The sequence below is a fragment of the Garra rufa genome, chromosome 20 (genome assembly GCF_049309525.1).
Source record: "Garra rufa chromosome 20, GarRuf1.0, whole genome shotgun sequence".
Lineage (NCBI taxonomy): Eukaryota > Metazoa > Chordata > Actinopteri > Cypriniformes > Cyprinidae > Garra > Garra rufa.
The window spans coordinates 7,455,373-7,472,914 of NC_133380.1; the positions used below are offsets into that span (position 1 = coordinate 7,455,373).

Here is a 17,542-nt window from a genome sequence, read left to right on the forward strand (position 1 = left end):
GATGCAAGTCTAGGTGAAGAGAAACAGGGGTTTCTTCACTTTTATCCCAACTATGGCTGAATTATTTACTGGGTGAAGTAGCAATGTACATTTATCCAATCCTAAAATAAAATAAAATAAAATAAAATAAAATAAAATAAAATAAAATAATAAAATAAAATAAAATAAAATAAAATAAAATAAAATAAAATAAAATAAAATAAAATAAAATAAAATAAAATAAAAAATAAAAGTATATATATTATTTTGAATATATTAAATTAATAATACTAAATGCTGGGTGAAGTAGTAATGTACATTTATCCAATCAATCCATAAATAAAATAAAATAAAATGAAATAAAATAAACAATAGTTTGCGCTTTTGAAAATAAATACATATTTAAAAATATATATTTATATATATACACATTTAGAATATATAAAATGAATAATTATGAATAGTTTTAAGAATATATATACTGTATGTGTGTGTGTTGTTATATATTGTTCTTATAATATGTAGAGTATTGTAATAATAAATGCAGAAGATTGAAGAGGTGATGCAAGTCTGGGTGAAGAGCAACATGGTTTTCTTCACTTTTTACCCATCTATGGGTGAATTATTTACTTATTTAAAATAAAATAATATAAAATAAAATAAAGTTGCCATTTGTGAAAATAAATACATATTTTAAAATTATATTTATTTAATTTTAAATATAATTATATTTATTGAGAATATGTAAAATTAATAATTATGAATAGTTTTAAGAATATATATATATATATATATATATATGTGTGTGTGTGTGTGTGTGTGTGTGTGTGTGTGTGTGTGTGTTATATATTCTTATAATATATAGTGTTCTAATTATAAATGCAATACAAAAATATACAATGAATTAATAAAATGTTCTATATTAATAAATTGAATTATGATATATACATGTTTACACATTTTACACATATCTTACAAACTATTTTTAAATATTTGAAATTATAAATACAAATTTATATATTATATAATATATATATATATATATATATATAAAAATAAAATATACATTATATATTAAATATAATAAATATATATATATTATATATTCAAATTATATAATGCAATTTAAATTAATTACTATTGAAATAATATAAAATTATATAATATATTATCTTATTTGTTATTCGTAATTTTTTTTATTTTGAAATTAAATGATTAAATTAAATGATTAAATCAATTATAAAAACTAAATTAGTATAAAACCTATGTATCAAAAATGTCCCATTCATAAGTGCACTTCAGTGATAGTCTTTTAAGTGCTTACTGCGGGTAACGACCCCCTCCAGGTGGATGACGTTGGGGTGATCGAACTGTGCCATGATGCTGGCCTCGCCCAGGAAATCTCTTCTCTGTTTTTCAGTGTAGCCGGCTTTGAGGGTCTTCAGAGCCACCGAGATATCACGTTTCCCCGGCAGCTTCATCCGCCCATAACACACCTCCCCAAACTCTCCTGATGTGTGCCAGAAAACAAGATTAGACAGTAGACAGTAGCCACTCATGCTGGATTTGGATTTGTGTAACACTTTCAACCTTCACAATGAAATTCACATCTGACTGTTTTGCCATTAACACTAAAAGTATGTGTATATGCAGTTATATATGCACAAAAAAAATAAGAGCATAAAAAGTGTCCTGATGAAAGTGCATACTAATAATTGATATTTCTATATTGCAAAAGCCATTTATTTTTTAAATCAATTATTCTGTTAGAAAGTTTTTAATCTCTTGGTTTGTAATTATGTGTTGCTTTCCCCCCAGTGTATTAGTGTTATTTTAGTATCTTTGGAATATTATTACAGTTTTTATTGATATTTTAAATAAGTTTTTAATTTTAATGTTGTTATTTCAATATTATTATTATTATTATTATTATTTATTTTTACTATATTCAAACATTTTAGTTGTATCAAAAATGATAAATTATATAAAATTACAACAATATTTTGAATCATATATTATTTTTCCATTTCATAATTAATATTATTGTTTTTTACTACATTTTAGAATTTCAGTTAAAATATATTGAAAAAAATAATCAAACAAACAAAATCTAAGAAATATACTTATTACTGCATTAGATAATATGAAAAAGAATATGATTATTTTTACTAGATCTTAGTACTATATATATATATATATATATATATATATATATATACACTATATAAATACTATACATATATATAGTATTTAAAATAAACAATTTTTAGATTTTCTTTCATGTCCATTTCATTACTATTATTTATTATTATTATTTTTACTAGATTTTAGAATTTCAGTTAAAGTATTAAAAAAGTCAACCAAAAAAAATCTAAAATATTTTATTTAAGATTTTATAGTAATTAACTTACTACTGCATAAGATAATATGACAAAGTATATGCTTTTTGCAGTTATCATTGTAATTATTATTTTGAATCAGTTATTATTTTTATAATTTTTACTAGATTTTAGAATTTTAGTTGTATCAAAAAATACATATGAATTAATAATCATAATAATAATAATAATTTGAATTATCTGTATATTTTCCACGTCCATTATATTATTATTATTATTTTTTTTACTAGATTTTAGAATTTCAGTTGAAGTATTAAAACAAAGATAAATTTACTTACTACTGCATAGGATAATATAAAAAAGAATATGATTTTTTTTTTTTTTTTTTGCAGTGTATCAATGTAATTATTATTTTAAATCAGTTATTTTTTATACTATTTGTTACTATTATTATTACTCCTTGCACTAGATTTCAGAATTTTAGTTGTATCAAAAAAAAAATATATATAAAATATTTTTTTATTTCATTATTATTATTATTATAGATTAGATTTTAGAATTTCACTAGAAGATAAAAAATCTAAAGATAAATGTACTCATGCATAAAATAATTTTAAATCAGTTATCATTTTATATACATACATTTTGTGTTTTAATTAAATTTTAAAGTTCTAGCCGTTTTGTTGTTTTTGTCATTGTTAGTCATTTTAATGTCAAAAAGCTTAAGTTTTTAATGGTTTTTTTTTTTCACCTCTCTTTTTTTTTTTTTAAATAAAATGTAAACATCTTGAATATTCTTTGAGCAGAACTTCACATCGTGTTGATCATTTCCCAGCCATTTCTCATGTATTCCCCAGATGCCCATGTGTATTTCACGCAATCGCCAAGGACAGCTATACCTGAACCGATGATTTTCTCTATTTTGATCCTGGACGCTTCAATTTCTCTGGCAAACTCGTGGACAGCCTGGCAGGGGTCCTCATATGTGTGGGGATCAATATAAAATCTGGCTTCTGGAAATGATACTAGAATAAACAGAATTAGCATTTGGTCACATATTGCAGCATGAAAGCAATTTTCAGTCACAGCCACAATCTCTGAAGGGCCCAGACAGCAGCTACAGCAAGATATTGGACCAAAAAAGCAATAGTTTCCTGCCTAAAATTCATTAAAAGAGAAATCATCAGGGGAAAAAGAGTGTCTCGCATACCATGGCCATTTTGGTAGTGCATTTTCTCCTCGTCTGAGTCCTGGAAAGCTTTGCTGTATCCACAACGTCTGTAAAACGCAAACCAGAAGAAAAAACAGAAATATTGCATGTTTTTTTTTTTTAAAGGACCTTGTGATATACATAAAGAAACTTAAGGAACTCCATGCTTAATTAACTTCAAGAGATTTTGCTTCACATGTGGATAACAAACATCCTCTGTGTCTTAATCCGCTGCCTTATATATAGCAAATGAATTGAAAAAGTGTCAGTTCATTAAAGTGATTAGAAATTCATTATTTAACACAAACTTTAAGCTGTTGCCATCAAAAAGCAACAGAGATTGCTCACTTTTCAGTGTTTTTACATTCATTTTCTCCATAGAGATTCATTAAAAAGTTTAAGTCATGATTTAAACCAAGCAGCTCTGAGATGAATCATATCGAAGATTTGATTAGAAGCAACAACAAAAAAATTAAATGACAAAAGAATTGATTAAATCAGAAACAGTTGAAAACCATTGAGTATAAAATTGCAAGAATTAAATATAAATGCATTAACCTTCATAGCAAAATTTTACAGTGCTTTCTATTGTATATTATCACTTAATCAGTGGAGAAAATGAATGGGATTTTTATTTCTGGAACCCCATTGTTGTGTTATATATGACTTAGGATATTGTCAGTGTTATTAGACCAAAATCAAACAAAATTTTCATTGTGAGGTATGTATTTTTAAGGGTGAGAATGTACCTAAATATAAGCCCTTTCATAGATAATTATGAGTCATCGAGGTTTACTTTAGGATGGGAAACTGGCATGAATTTGCTCTAAAATTCACCCAAAAACGACAATTTTACTCACCATCATGTTCTTCTAAACCTGTATGACTTCTGAAGATATAACAGTAAAAAAAAATCTAAAATCAGCCTTACTATTCTCTGTGTATTCTTGGTTGGTTTATGAGACAAATACAGTAGATGTCTGAAAGATTTGTGAATGAATCATTCTTTTGAGTCATATCTTTCACAAAACCAGCCTCATTAAGTCAGTGATTCAGTTACAGAAATAAATAAAGAAACAAAGTCATACAGGTTTGGAAGACGTGAGGGTGAGTAAATGATGACGGAATGTATTTTTAGATGAACTATCCCTTTCATATATGTAACAGAATAAAGCAGGGAAAATGAATGCAGACAATTCAAAGTACTCCTCTTGCCGTTTTCTGCAGATGACAACGGCCAGAAATGTCACCAGTCCTGTTACCGAAGCCATGCAGATCCAGATAATCGTCATGTTGGTATTTCGCAGGGGAGCTGGCGGAGAAAAACAGAGACCAAATATCAACACAAATGCATCGTTAAACACTGAATCATCACCAGTTTTCTCACCGCAGGAGACGTTCGGCCAGAAATGGTGTTTGTGTACCGTGAAAACAACATGTGAAAACAGTAAGTGCAGGGTGCATCATGAATATATATAAACTGGATTATTTTTGGTGCCTAAAATGACATTGCAGATGCCATATATAGCAACTAGGATGATCTTACCACAAATATATCATATTTGATTTCCTTTTTTTTATATCAGAATTGACATTATATTAAAGCTCACTTCCTCCAACATGTTTTCATGCAAAAAAATAAAACATTAAAAATATAAAAACTATTTACATCAAATGTATAATCTTAAACAATTAAAAATACAAAATTAAAATATAATTTAAAAATATTTTTTACAATTCTAAATACATTTATGCATAAATTAAAAACATTACAAATATAAATTTATACAAAAACAAATAAACATTACAACTATATACTATACTAAGCTGTTCAGACCTGGTTATTTATGATCTTTGGCTATTTAAAACTAGTCTATGTGGTTGATCAGTTAGACCAGGGTTCCTCAAATCTTACCCTGGAGGTCCAATGCGCTGCAGAGTTTAGCTCCAACCCTGATGAAACTCACCTACCTGTGATTCTCTAATGATCCTGAAGACCTTGATTAGCATTCTCAGGTGTGTTTTATTAGGGTTAGAGCTAAACTCTGCAGTGCATTGGACCTCCAGGGTAAGATTTGAGGATCCCTGAGTTAGACTAATAGCTGATTTAGTCTAGGTCAACCTGGTTAGGACTGTTAGACAACCTTGACTAAGCTGTTCAAAGCTGGTTATTGACCAGTTAGATTATTAGCTGGTTTAGTTGAGGTCAACCTAGTTAGGACTGGTAGACCACCTTGACTAAGCTGTTCAAAACTGGTTATTCATGATCAGTGGCTCGATAAAACTGGTCTATGGGCTTGATCAGTTACATTAATATTTGGTTTATTTGAGGTCAACCTAGTTAGGACTGGTAGACAACCTTGACTAAGCTGTTCAAAACTGGTTATTCATGATCAGTGGCTCGATAAAACTGGTCAATGGACTTGATGAGTTAGATCAATAGCTAGGTTAGTTGAGTTCAACCAAGTTAGGACTGGTAGACAGCCTTGACTAAGCTGTTCAAAACTGGTTATTCATGATCAGTGGCTCGATAAAACTGGTCTATGGGCTTGATCAGTTACATTAATAGTTGGTTTATTTGAGGTCAACCTAGTTAGGACTGGTAGACCACCTTGAATAAGCAGTTCAAAACTAATTATTCATGATCTGTGGCTAGATAAAACAGGTCTATGGGCTTGATCAGTTAGATCAATAGCTGGGTTAGTTGAGTTCAACCAAGTTAGGACTGTTAGACAACCTTGACTAAGCTGTTCAAAGCTGGTTATTGACCAGTTAGATTATTAGCTGGTTTAGTTGAGGTCAACCTAGTTAGGACTGGTAGACCACCTTGACTAAGCTGTTCAAAACTGGTTATTCATGATCAGTGGCTCGATAAAACTGGTCAATGGACTTGATGAGTTAGATCAATAGCTAGGTTAGTTGAGTTCAACCAAGTTAGGACTGGTAGACAGCCTTGACTAAGCTGTTCAAAACTGGTTATTCATGATCAGTGGCTCGATAAAACTGGTCTATGGGCTTGATCAGTTACATTAATAGTTGGTTTATTTGAGGTCAACCTAGTTAGGACTGGTAGACCACCTTGAATAAGCAGTTCAAAACTAATTATTCATGATCTGTGGCTAGATAAAACTGGTCTATGGGCTTGATCAGTTAGATCAATAGCTGGGTTAGTTGAGTTCAACCAAGTTAGGACTGTTAGACAACCTTGACTAAGCTGTTCAAAGCTGGTTATTGACCAGTTAGATTATTAGCTGGTTTAGTTGAGGTCAACCTAGTTAGGACTGGTAGACCACCTTGACTAAGCTGTTCAAAACTGGTTATTCATGATCAGTGGCTCGATAAAACTGGTCTATGGGCTTGATCAGTTACATTAATATTTGGTTTATTTGAGGTCAACCTAGTTAGGACTGGTAGACAACCTTGACTAAGCTGTTCAAAACTGGTTATTCATGATCAGTGGCTCGATAAAACTGGTCAATGGACTTGATGAGTTAGATCAATAGCTAGGTTAGTTGAGTTCAACCAAGTTAGGACTGGTAGACAGCCTTGACTAAGCTGTTCAAAACTGGTTATTCATGATCAGTGGCTCGATAAAACTGGTCTATGGGCTTGATCAGTTACATTAATAGTTGGTTTATTTGAGGTCAACCTAGTTAGGACTGGTAGACCACCTTGAATAAGCAGTTCAAAACTAATTATTCATGATCTGTGGCTAGATAAAACTGGTCTATGGGCTTGATCAGTTAGATCAATAGCTGGGTTAGTTGAGTTCAACCAAGTTAGGACTGGTAGACAACCTTGACTAAGCTGTTCAAAGCTGGTTATTGACCAGTTAGATTATTAGCTGGTTTAGTTGAGGTCAACCTAGTTAGGACTGGTAGACCACCTTGACTAAGCTGTTCAAAACTGGTTATTCATGATCAGTGGCTCGATAAAACTGGTCTATGGGCTTGATCAGTTACATTAATAGTTGGTTTATTTGAGGTCAACCTAGTTAGGACTGGTAGACAACCTTGAATAATCAGTTCAAAACTAATTATTCATGATCTGTGGCTAGATAAAACTGGTCTATGGGCTTGATCAGTTAGATCAATAGCTAGGTTAGTTGAGTTCAACCAAGTTAGGACTGGTAGACAGCCTTGACTAAGCTGTTCAAAACTGGTTATTAATGATCTGTGACTAGTTAAAACTAGTCTATGCGCTTGACCAGTTAGATTATTAGCTGGTTTAGTTGAGGTCAACCTAGTTAGGACTGGTAGACCACCTTGACTAAGCTATTCAAAACTGGTTATTCATGATCAGTGGCTCAATAAAACTGGTCTATGGGCTTGATCAGTTACATTAATAGTTGGTTTATTTGAGGTCAACCTAGTTAGGACTGGTAGACCACCTTGAATAAGCAGTTCAAAACTAATTATTCATGATCTGTGGCTAGATAAAACTGGTCTATGGGCTTGATCAGTTAGATCAATAGCTGGGTTAGTTGAGTTCAACCAAGTTAGGACTGGTAGACAACCTTGACTAAGCTGTTCAAAGCTGGTTATTGACCAGTTAGATTATTAGCTGGTTTAGTTGAGGTCAACCTAGTTAGGACTGGTAGACCACCTTGACTAAGCTGTTCAAACTGGTTGTTCATGATCTGTGGCTAGATAAAGCTGGTCTATGGGCTTGATCAGTTAGATTAATAGTTGGCTTAATCAAGGTCAACCTGGTTAGGACTAGTAGAGAACCTTGACTAAGCTGTTCAAAACTATTTATTCATGATTTGTGGCTAGATTAAACTGGTCTATGGGCTTGTTTTGTTAAATTAATAGTTGGTTTAGTCGAGGTCAACGTGGTTAGGACTGGTAGAGAACCTTGACTAAGCTGTTTAAAACTAGTTATTCATGATCTGTGGCTAGATAAAACTGGTCCATGGGCTTGATCAGTTAGATTAATAGCTGGGTTAGTTATGGTCAACCTAGCTAGGACTGGTAGACAACCTGGTCTAAGCTGTTCAAAACTGGTTATTCATGATCTTTGGCTAGTTAAAACTAGTCGCTTGACCAGTTAGATTATTAGCTGGTTTAATCAACCTGTTCCATTAAGGAATAGATTAATTTAAACTAAATCTCTTTAATAAGGTTTCACAACTGTGTTCATATGTTTTGTTCACAATGACAGATATTAATGAAAATATTTATAAAATTAGTTAATATCAAAATATTCTTTTCATATTTCACATGCTATGAGCTCAACAACATCGCACAGGCTCCGGTAAAAATCATCCAACAGCTTTGAAAAACAATGGCATGTCTCTCCTCAACAATCCACAAGTATTATTCATGTCCGTAGCACTGGTAATAATTTAACACTCACCTGCTTTGCCGGTCTGTATCTCCACTGACTGGCTGAATCGCCCACAGCCAGCCGAGGTTCTGGCCCGTATCTGGAAGATGTAGCTTGTGCCAGGCTTCAGACCTGAAACTTTAGCACTGGTGTTCTTTGACTTTAGTGTAGCATAACTTTGCTGCTCGTTGTCCTGTGAAAATGAGAGGTTATGTTCAAATAAAAAGTGTATTATGCAAATAGGTTTTTATGTAAATACAAGCCATAAATAAAGACAATAGTGGACAATTCACAATGGGGCCTGACAAAATCTTGTTTTGAGACCCAGGATGAAGGACTGAACCGATTAAACTGAAGTGCTTACTAATCTGTTAGCATTCCCCGCTTCACCCCACTGCGTCCGTGAACTCTGTCCCCTCCGAAGCGTTTCGCTTTGTTACAAAGCCTTTGATGCTCGTCTGTCCCCTGAGGAGACCGCCAGTGCCGTATATCCATCAAAAACCACTGCGTGGTCTTTGTTAAGCACCATTCCCCAGGAATTAGCACACGGGCAGTGGCTTGGCAAACAGGGATTGCACGTAAATCATATTTACATAGCGGCATTGTTGACTAGGCACTGTATACTAATTCTCTGTCACAGCTGAGATCTCTTTTGCGCCATTAGGCAGCAAAGCTCCCAGCTCACGCGACAATTAACTTCCCTCCAGTGTTTGGCAGGGCTCGCTGTGTTTGCCTTCAATGTCACTTTAAATAATCTCGCCAAATCAGTCTGAGAGCACTATTGGTCGGTAATTTCCTTTCAATTAGCCTGAGCTGCCAATAAACCAAATGGTTAAACTGAGATATTTGACTCCAGGCTAGTCTATAAAATGTGACCGTTCATTAAGCGGGGCTCGTTGTCAAGCCATTTAATGAATAAATATCACTCCTTTAGGACCTGTGTATTCACAGAAATTTATGAAGAAATTACCTTTTCATAATATTTAATGTCATATTCTAATATGACTCCGTTGGGCTGCGCTGGCTCGTGCCAGAAAAGAATGACACTGTTCTGACTGGCGTTTTCTTGTCGGATGGCCATCACTTGAGACGGAGCTGTGAAAACAAAGATGAAATAAACGTTACTTTAGTAAGACAGCAGATTCATTCTACAACAGTAATATTATTTATATTACATATGAGGAACAATGACATGTACTATTTTATTTCTGATGGAAAACACACAACTGTAGATGGTTTCTAGCTTATCAGAGCTAGCTTATCGTTTATACGTATTAGCCAGTTGAAGCTAGTTTAGGTGGTTAATTAGCAAGTATACTAGCTAGTAGAGTCGAGATTAATTTGTTTAGGGTTAGCAGACCACCTTCAGATGATCAGATATAGACTAGTTAGGACTCAACCTGGACTAAGCTTTTCAAAAGTGGTGATTCATACCAGCGTTAGGTGGTTTAAAAACTGGTTATTTATGCCTGCTAGCTGGTTAAAACTAGTTTAGGTGGATGATCAGCTAGACTAGCTTGCTGATGGAGCATAGGTCAGCCTGGTTAGAATAGACAACCTTGACTAAGCTCAAATGTAGTGATTCATACCAGCTTTAGATGGTTTCTCTGTTTTTAGATGGTTTCAAAACTAGTAATTTATGCTTAGCTAGTTCAAACTAGTTTAGGTAGTCAATCAGCTAGACTAGCTAGATGATGGAGTAGAGGTCAACCTGGTAAGGGCTGATGCCTAAAAACTGGTCCCAAAACGAAACTGTTTAAAACTAGCAATTTGGTGGTTCAGTCAGTCAATAGGTGGTTCAAACTAGTTTAGGTAGTTGACCAGCTAAACTAGCTTGCTGATGGAGCACAGGTCAAACTGGTTAGAACTGGTAGACAACCTTGACCAAACTTTTCAAAAGTGGTGATTCATACCAGCTTTGGATTTTTTCACAACTGGTTATTTATGCTTATTAGCTGGTTAAAAGCTAGACTAGTTTGCTGATGGAGCAGAGGTCAACCTGGTTAGTGGTGGTGCCTAAACTGGTACTGAAACTAAACTGTTTAATACTGGCCTTTTTTATCATTAGGTGGTACAAACTAGTTTAGGTGGTTGATCAGCAAGACTAGCTTTCTGATTGAGCATAGGTCATCCAGTTTAGGACTGGTAGACAACCTTGACTAAGCTGTTAATTAGCTGGTTCAAACTAGTTTAGGTGGTCAATGAGCTAAAATAGCTAGATGATGGAGCAGAGGTCAACCTGGTTAGGACTGGTGGCTAAACTGGTAGCTAAACTAAAGTGTTTAAAATTGGCCATTTACATTTATTAGGTGGTTCAAACTAGTTTAGGCGGTTAATCAGCTAAATTATCTTGCTGATGAACCATTGGTCATCCTGGATAGGACTGGTAAACAACCTTGACTAAGCTATTCAAAATTGGTTATTTGTACCAGCTTTAGAAGGTTTCTAGCTGTTTTTAGATTGTTTCAAAATGTGTTATTTATGCTTATTAGCTGGTTTAAACTAGTTTAGGTGGATGATCAGCTAAACTAGCTAGGTGATGGACAATAGGTCATCCTGGACTATAGGTCAGCCTGGCAAACCACCTTGACTAAGCTGTTTAAAATTTACCATCTGTAGTCATTAGCTGGCTCAAACTATTTTAGGTGGTCGATCAGACAGACTAGATGTTGGAGCAAAGGTCAACCTGGTTAGGTCTGGTAGACCAGTAGGCTGATAGACCAAGGTGGTTTGTAGACTACCTTGACTAAGCTGTTCAAAATTGACTATTTATAGTTATTAGCTGGTCTAAACTAGTTTAGATAGTCAAGCAGACTAGCTAGATGATAGAGCAGAGCTCAACCCAGTTAGGGCTTGTGGCTAAACTGGTACCTAAACTAAACTGTTTTAAGCTGGCCATTTATGGTCACTACAGCTATTTCAAATTAGTTTAGGTGTTTGAACAGGTAGACTACTAACTGTGGGGCCAAGTTCAATATGGATAGGCCTAACAAACTACCTTAAGATGACCATTAAACTACCATAAATTGACTATTTATAGTCATTAGCTGTTTGAAATTGAAAATGTGGTCAATCAGCTAGACTAGCTAAAAGATGGAGCAGAGGTAAACCTGGTTAGGGCTGGTAGACAACCTTGACTAGGCTGTTCACTGGTTATACATGATCTTTGGGTAGTTGGAAGTAGTCTACGTGCTTGATTTGTGAGATTAATATATGGTTTAGTTGAGGTCAACCTGGTTAGGACTGGTAGACCACCTTGACTAAGTTGTTCAAAACTGCTCATTCATGGTCATTAACTAGATCAAGCTAACTGAGTTGGTTCATCAGTTAGATTACTAGCTGGTTTGACTGAGATCAGCCTGGTTAGACTACAAACTGTTTAAAACTGGTCAATCATGGTAATTATCAAGTTCAAATTAGTTTAGGTGGTTAACTAGTTTATGTTAGTCTACTAGCTGGTGGGGCCTATTTCAACCTTGTTAGAACATTTTGGCTGAGGTACCTGTTGAAAAAAAAAAAGCTGGTTAGGTATGTTTTGAAGCATGGCAGCTGGTTTGAGTTGGTTTAAGCTTGTCCTTAGTTGGTCATGAGGTAGTTTTAAGATGGTCCTGGGCTGGTTATGAGCTGGTTTAGGCTGGTCCTGAGTTGGTTATGAACTGGTTTAAGCTGGTCATGTGCTGGTCCTAAGCACTAGTTTAGATAGTCCATCGACTAGCTAAACTAGCTAGATGATAGAGCAGAGCTCAACCTGGTTAGGGCTGGTAGCTAAACTGGAACCGAAAAAACTGTTGAAATAAACAGCATATGCTGGTTAGGTATGCTTTGAAGCATGGCAGCTGGTTTGAGTTGGTTTAAGCTTGTCCTTAGTTGGCCATGAGCTGGTTTAAGATGGTCCTAAGCTTGTTTTGAGGTGGTCATATGCTGGTCCTAAGCAACTACTGCTCAGAACCAGCTTATAACCAGCTCAGGACCAGCTTAAACCCATTCCTTGAAACATACCTAAGCTGCATATGCTGTTTTTTTCAACAGGGGTTGACCAAGTTTCAAAACACATCATGGACTAGTCAACTATATTTATAGTCTAGCAGACTAGACTAAACCTTAAGCTAATAAAACAGCAATTTCAAACAGCAGTGTTTTAGGAATTATGCAAATAATAAATGCAATCAAACTTTAATGATCCATTAATGTCTCCTACCTGCCTGGTTTGTGGTGATATTGACCGTCGCAGACTGTGGCGGCTCGTTGCTCAAGTGCGTGACTCCATTTAGGGCGACAATACGGAAGGTGTAGTTACTGTGAGCAGCGAGATTTAGCACCGTCACCCATGGTTCTGTAAGTCCCGTCTGCTGAGGGATAAAGCGCACCAGGGCTGCTCCTGTCCGGGCCACCATGACCCCATTCAGCCCAAGTCCTCCTCCTCCAGCTGTCCCGCTAACAGCTCCATTGGTGTCTGCAGCTCCCCCATTCCCGTTTCCAACCACGTTACCCCCTCCGACGCCCACCCGACAGTCCTCACACTGCGCCCCATCCTTGTCACACTTCTGGCAAAGGACATCATAAATAACATCACTGCGGCCTCCTGTGTTCGGAGGTGAACCCCACTCCAGACTGACCGAGGTGCCGTTCACAGATGAGATGATGTTTACTGGAGCTGACGGAGGTCCTGCGAGAAGGGCGAAGTTAGACAGTTCTTAATTATAGGTTAATTAGTGAGGTTGAGGGAATTGGTGGTTATCAGGCTAGCTGATCAAAAGAGAATGATTGAATTTGCACTTCAGTAACCACACAACCCCAGTTCAACAAGTAATCTTGTCTTGCGATTTTTCCACTCATTAAAAGTAAAAAAATAAAAAAAAAAGTTATATTTTTGGTCCCAGAAAGTATTTGGAAACTTAAAGCACACTTAAAAATACTGTTTTAATTAAAGATTTCAAAATATTTTAATTTGTTTTACAGAATGATAAAATAAAATAAAAAGAAATTCAATAAAATTAGATTTTTATATATTTTTTTACTTAATTTAATTTAATTTGATTTCTTTGATCAGGCATTCTGTACAAAATTATAGATAAGACATATTTATATAATGTATAAAATTAAAAGAAAGTAAATAAAAATAAATAAGATCAAATATATTTTTATTTTATTTTATTTTATTTATTTGATCAGGCATGCTGAATAGAATAAAATAAAATACACCTGTGGTACATCCACTAAAATAACAAATCACCAGCTGATTAAAAGCATTGCATTGCAAAAAGTTGTATATATTACATGTATTATGCATTGACATTCTGTGTTTTCAAATACTTTTCTGGGCCAAATAAAATCAAAGTTAGAAGATTCCTTGGTTTGATGATATTCAGACATGAAGACTCACTTGTGCAAGGAGAAGCAGGTGGATCTGTAGAGGAACGATAGAAGTTGGCATCACATGGGCAGGTTAGAGCCGCTCGTGTCTCAGAGTGACTGTGGAGGGGACATTTCCCACAGAGCTGATCTCCTGCCACTGGCTTGTAGAAACCCACCTCACATGCTAACAGGAAACAAAAAAACAGAGTTTAAATTAACACAATCCACAGCTTCTTTGCCGCTAAAACATTTTTTAACCCGCTGGTGTTATTCCCGTGGTGATCAAAAACCAGTTTTAATTATTTTTTCTTAAATGAAATGAATGTACTATATTTCAGTTTGATAATGTTTTTGGGGCTGGGTTTCTTGAACTGAGGCACTACAGCAATCTGCCACTCCACATTAAACAGTGCCAAAGCCGCATTTATTGTTGGAATGCTGTAATAAAACGGACAGAATTTGAAATCTGAGACTTTGTTTTATATCGAAAGTAAGTAACAAAAGACAAAGCTTTGTTGCAATTTATTTGATGGGATGTGTGCTGCAATCCGTTCATTAACTAAAAAAAGACTCATCGATTCTTGGGTTTTAAGAATTTATATTGTTTTGTAAAAATGAGAATCAATTAAAATCAAAAAATCAATATTTAACCAGCCCTAATTTTAATATTTTGCATTTTTTTGTGGATTTTATGGTACTAATTCTATTTATGAAACAGTTATGATCCATTTATTACCCGTTAACCAGTTTTTGAGCACCTGAAAATAAAATGGTGTAAATCTTGAAAGCTTTGGAGCACATACTTAAAGAAGACAACTGACAGATTATTGCTGATGTGGAAAATGTTTAAAACGAGAAAATTAAAAAAAGTTTTTATATTTTATTATGAAAAATGCACAAAAATACAATTTCAAACTTTTATATGAAATATATATTTTAAAATGTTTTACTCTAAAACTGCAACAAAATCAAAGACCTAACCTAAACAAGCTTTGTTTCAAATTAGCTTTTTTCAGTAAGTTGTTGTTTACGGCAAAGTAACGAACATCTCAGCTAGATGAAAGTTGCTTCCCATTTGTTTCCAATTTTTGGCCGCTAATAATACAAATCTAACTATTTTTTCAGGACCATTTAACCTTTTTGAATCTTGAGTTTTTTTGTGCCAAAAAAGGGGCCAAAATTATATAAGACGGTTTCCACCACTGAATAAAAATAAAAAGGTCTTTTTATCTCACAATTATGACATTTTTTCTCACAATCGAGCATTTACATCTCATTACATCAGAATTGTGATACAAACTCGCAATTCTGACATTTTTTTCTCAGAATTATGAGAGGAGTTATAAAGTCATAAGTGTGAGATATAAACTCGCAAATCTAAGAAATGAATTCAGAATTGTGTGATATAAACTCACAATTGCGAGTTATAAAGTCAAAAATACAAGATAAAAACGTACAATTCTGACTTTTTCTCAGAATTGTGAGTTATTAAAGGAACACTCCACTTTTTTTGGAAATAGGCTCATTCTCCAACTCTCCCCGAGTTAATAAGTTGAGTTTTACCGCTTTGAAATCCATTCAGCCGTTCTCCTGTTCTGGCGATATCACTTTTAGCATAGCTTAGCATAGATCATTGAATCCTATTAGACCAATAGCATCGCGTTCAAAAATGACCAACGAGTTTCGATATTTGTCCTATTTAAAACTTGACTCTTCTGTAGTTATATCGTGTACTAAGACCGATGGAAATGCAAAGCTTCAATTTTCTAGGCTGATAAGATTAGGAACTACACTCCCATTCCGGCGTAATAGTCAAGGAAGTTTGCTGCCGTAATATGGCCGAAGCAGGAGCAGTAATACCACGCAGCACATGTGCAAATGCTAAACTAGCTGGGAACTCATTTCTGATAATACTCCGCCTGCTTCGGCCATATTACGGCAGCAAACTTCCTTGACTATTACGCCGCAATGGAAGTGTAGTTCTTAATCTTATCAGCCTACAAACTCGCAGCTTTGCATTTCCACCGGTCTTAGTACACGATATAACTACAGAAGAGTCAAGTTTTAAATACAACAAATATGGAAACTTGTTGGTCATTTTTGAATGCGATGCTATTGGTCTAATAGGATTCAATGATCTATGCTAAGCTATGCTAAAAGTGATATCACCAGAACAGGAGAACGGCTGAATGGATTTCAAAATGGTAAAAATCAACTTATTAACTCGGGGGGAGTTGGAGAATGAGCCTATTTCCAAAAAAAGTGGAGTGTTCCTTTAAGTCAAAAGTGTGAGATATAAACTTGCAAGTCTGAGAACATATCAGTCTTTTTTCCCCCTCAAAATTGGACTTTGTACGAAAATGTTCTTAATGTTCTTTAGACTACTAATATGTTTTCCACACTAAAAAAATGGTTCTTTCGAAGGGCACCTATTATGCCCCAAGAATGTGTTTGAAGTTTCAGCTCAAAATACACCAAAGATCATTTATATCATTTTGAAAATGCCTATTTTGAGTGAAAGCAGAAACACGTTGTTTTCATGCATGCCTCTTTAAATGCAAATGACCTACTGCTTCCCACCCCCTTTTTCAGAATAGAGCAGTGCCTTTATAATGTAGATACTCTGCTAAAAAAACACATCTGTTTGTTTTGATTATCACATCTATCACAGTGAAATCATGTATTCTCTTTCAGGTCTTATTGCGCTTAAACTGTCAAATACACACAAGTTTATGTTAAAAACGCACAGGCGTTACAAAAACAGTCAGTTATGTCTGTGAAGGTAAACAGCTGGGAAAGAAATCACATGTCTATATCAGATCTGTGCGGCAGCAGCGTAATATACAGTAAATAAATCAATAAATCCAATGCTCTCTTGCCTCCTCTGAGGCTAGGACTCTAAATAGTTCCTCTATGCAGCCAAAGACAGAACAGTTAGCATTAGAATGCAATTTTTGTTAACTCTATTTGAACAAAATGAAATGCAACAAGTTGTGAACAAGCAACGCTGTCACTCTCAAGTGTAGCAGTTCAGAGTTTGTAAATCAAATGTTCAAGTAAGGACAACAAGTACATGGGTGAGGAATCTGAGCTTTGGGGCTGGGAGGGGAGAATTGAGAATTAACATAGAGCGATAGCAAGTTCTTTATCTCCACTGACAGAAACCCCAGGGAGTCCAAAAAGTATTCCTTCTTGCAGTATTTATCCTTGTCTGTTTTTTCTTTCGGCTTGATCCGATTAATCCTTCCCTCCCTTGATGTTTTTTTGAAAAGCTCCTGAGTTGAAAAGCAGGTCACGATAAACATTGGAGCCGTACGCTCATGGAGTACAG

General features: G+C 34.6%; 1 protein-coding gene across 1 annotated transcript in view; it reads right to left on the reverse strand.

The window, feature by feature from the left end:
• The window catches only part of epha8 (eph receptor A8), a 28,582-nt gene that overhangs the window by 9,057 nt on the left and 1,983 nt on the right, over positions 1–17,542 (reverse strand). The window contains exons 2-9 of the mRNA XM_073826381.1: positions 14,240–14,395; positions 13,055–13,522; positions 9,827–9,951; positions 8,887–9,049; positions 4,744–4,840; positions 3,529–3,596; positions 3,218–3,343; positions 1,304–1,489 (exon numbers count right to left, since the gene is read on the reverse strand). Of these exons, the coding sequence (XP_073682482.1) occupies positions 1,304–1,489; positions 3,218–3,343; positions 3,529–3,596; positions 4,744–4,840; positions 8,887–9,049; positions 9,827–9,951; positions 13,055–13,522; positions 14,240–14,395 (1,389 nt within the window). The remainder of the gene's footprint in view (positions 1–1,303; positions 1,490–3,217; positions 3,344–3,528; positions 3,597–4,743; positions 4,841–8,886; positions 9,050–9,826; positions 9,952–13,054; positions 13,523–14,239; positions 14,396–17,542) is intronic.